The 2,833-nt window shown below is 55.8% G+C and overlaps 1 protein-coding gene across 1 annotated transcript; it reads right to left on the bottom strand.

The window, feature by feature from the left end:
- Nucleotides 1-410: 410 nt before the first annotated feature.
- On the bottom strand, nucleotides 411-2,267 carry BHLHE23 (basic helix-loop-helix family member e23). The gene has a single exon (XM_026683428.2). It carries the CDS (start codon nucleotides 1,584-1,586, stop codon nucleotides 879-881), a length of 708 nt encoding a protein of 235 aa, XP_026539213.2. The 5' UTR covers nucleotides 1,587-2,267; the 3' UTR covers nucleotides 411-878.
- Between the last annotated feature and the right edge of the window lie 566 nt (nucleotides 2,268-2,833).

Below are 2,833 nucleotides of genomic sequence, written 5' to 3'. Positions count from 1 at the left end.
TTTAGCAAACTGACATTCTGAGAGATTTAGGACAGAGCCACCCAAGTTAATTGATGTGCTTTTTTATTAATATAAATACAAATAAATCAGCTCAGAGAATTTTAATGTCCCAGGTTACCAAGATAGAAAATGGCTTAACGGGGAAGCAAAGGGAAAAAAAAAAGCATTGAAAAGAGCGGCAGTCACACTTAAAAGATTGTAGTTAAGACAAAGAATGGGCCCAAAGTTTTAAGATATGAATATATCCAATAAACCGATCAATCCATTATGAAGCAACCTTGCATTCACAATCAGGACCCCAAATGAAAAGTTTAAAATGGAGCATTTTGAACACATTTACAAATTGGGGGGAGGGCACACTGTACATATATATGTATATATATATACATACTTCGCATTCACTAAACAATTGCATAGGTTTGTCCTCCAGATGATTTATTTATTCCCAAAAGGAATCTGGCGCAATTTCTTTTCCCAATTTTTTCCCACTTATTCTTTCTGGAGGGAAAAAAAAAGCTATCACCATCAGGTTTATAACCTCAGACTGTAGACAATTTTCTTTTTTTTTTAAAGTTATGCACAAAAATTAATTCAGGACAAAATTGAAAAGGGGGAAAAACCGAAAATATTCGAGAAAGGGGTTGCAGAAAACGGAGCCAAGTAGTGGCCTGGGAGAAAAGAAATTCGGATTAAACCTGCAGAAAGCGAAGGCGGCAAGAGCGGGCAGCCAAGCGGGGGGAAAAAAGGCAATTTGGGGTGAGAAGGCGGGACTGAAAATGAAGGAGAATTTCAAGGATGTTAGGACGGGAAGAAGAAGGGAAGGGCCGGGCTGGGATTATTATTATTATTATTTTTTGCAGAATCGTCCAAGCGTCCCATTAGGGTTTTTCGCTGCAGTGTTTGCAAAGCCCCGAGGCGGCTCCGGCAAAGGCAGTACATTTCTCGGGGCAGTTCGGCAAGGCGGCGCCCGTGAAGGGATAGATGGCGGCCGATTGTCCGAAGGGAGCCAAGCCGGGCGGGATGGAGGCGCCGAGAGTCTGGCCCTGGTTGAGGTAGGCCACCAAACGCCGCATCTCCTCCAGGGCCTGCGCCTGCATCAGGATGTAGTTCTTGGCCAGGAGCAGCGTGGCGATCTTGGAGAGCTTGCGCACCGACGGGCTGTGCGCGTAAGGGATGACGGAGCGCAAGCCGTCCAGCGCGTCGTTCAGGTCGTGCATCCGCCGCCGCTCGCGGGCGTTGATGCTGAGGCGCAGCGAGCGCTGCTCCTTGGGCTTCTTGGGCCCGAGGGCGCCGCCGCCCCCGCCGCCGGCCTTCAGCTTGGCCTCGTCTCCGCCGCCGCGCTCGAAGGTCGGGCTGCCGGCCTTGGAGCCTTCGAAAGCTTCCTCGTCGTCGCCGCTCTGCTCTCCGCTGCTCTCCGCCGCTTTGCCCAGCTGCGCCGCCGGGAAAGCCAGCCCGCCCGCGCCTCCGGAGTAACCGCGACCCGCTTCGCCCGCGCCCCGCACGGCGCCGTAGGCGAAAGCCGTCTGGTTGTAGCTCTGCGCCAGGGCCAGGTAGGACTCGCCGCCCAGCGCCTTGAGCTCGGCCATGGCTGGCCCCCGATGGCCCGGCCGGGCTAGGACGGCCGGAGCCGCGCTTCTTCTCCAGAGGGCGCAGCGGCTGGGAGCGCGCCTTTTCTCCCCAGCGCCGGCTCGGCGAGGATCCGGCTACAGCCGTCGCGCGCCACTCCGAAGATCGGGAGCCCGGAGCGCCGTGTCCCACCGAGGACGTCGGGGAGCTCTTCTGGCAAACCGCCCCTTGCGCTCTCGCTCTTGGGAAGGACTTTTCCGCGCCGTCGGGCCGCGTAGGCGACGATCGGGTCTGTCCAGCTGCGCTTCTCGCTTCTCTCTCCTCCCCCGATCCGATCCGGGGAGCCTCTCCCGAGATCCGAGGCTGGGGAGAGCAGGGAGAGAGAGGAAGCGCCCCCTCCCCAAGTTACACCCCCTTCCGATCCGGATTCGCGCCGCAGCCGTCTAAGATCCGGCGCCGCAGCTGTTGCCCGCTCTTTCGGCTCCTCGCTGGGCGCCGTCGAAAACCTGCCTGGTCCGATCCGATCCGATCCGGAGGAAGGTTGGCTGGCAGTCCCGTTTGGGGATGCGCGAGGCGGCGGCGGCGGCGGCTCTGCGCCTTGCCAGCCTGCCTGCGGCCGCCCGTCTTGCTGGAGCAGCTCGCTGGGTCTGGAACCAGCTGGCTCCGCGCGGTGCCCTGACCGGAGGCGGGATATTAATCATTGCCCACCTCGCCCATTATGTGGCGGCGAGGCGCCCGCTGGGACTGAGCGGCCGCCCAATCAGAGCGATGGCTCTAATTAATGGCCTCTTAAACAAAAAAGAGAGAGAGAAAAAAGTCGCCGGCCGTGGAAAGAAGCAGGCGCGCCCCGTCAAGGTTGGCCGCCGTTGCGCATTCAATGAGTAACAGAGTTGGAAGGGACCTTGTAGGTCATCTAGTCCAACCCCCCGCCCAAGCAGGAGACCTTATCCCATTTCTGACAGATGGCAGTCCAGTCTCTTCTTGAAAGCCTCCAGTCATGAAGCTCCCACAACTTCTGAAGGCAACTTCTGTTTCATGGGTTGATTGTTCTCACTGTCAGAAAATTCCTCCTTATTTTCAGGTTGAATCTCTTCTCTTTGTGTTAACCTTTTCATATAAGAGAAGAAGAGGGTTGGAAGGAACTTTGGAGGTCTTCTAGTCTGACCTCTTGCTCAAGCAGGGGATACTATACCATCCCAGTCAAATGGCTGTCTGTAGAGTTGTAATTGCAGGAATGTTCCAATCTCAGATGGCAAACCTCAGATAA

The sequence above is a fragment of the Notechis scutatus genome, chromosome 3, assembly GCF_049901735.1.
Source record: "Notechis scutatus isolate UNSWTSFEM ecotype Mainland chromosome 3, rNotScu1.2, whole genome shotgun sequence".
NCBI lineage: Eukaryota > Metazoa > Chordata > Lepidosauria > Squamata > Elapidae > Notechis > Notechis scutatus.
This window is presented reverse-complemented; position numbering and strand designations above follow the sequence as displayed.

What these genes read in the sequence shown, in the direction of transcription:
- BHLHE23 (XM_026683428.2), bottom strand. Translation starts at nt 1,586, where the DNA reads ATGGCCGAGCTCAAGGCGCTGGGCGGCGAGTCCTACCTGGCCCTGGCG.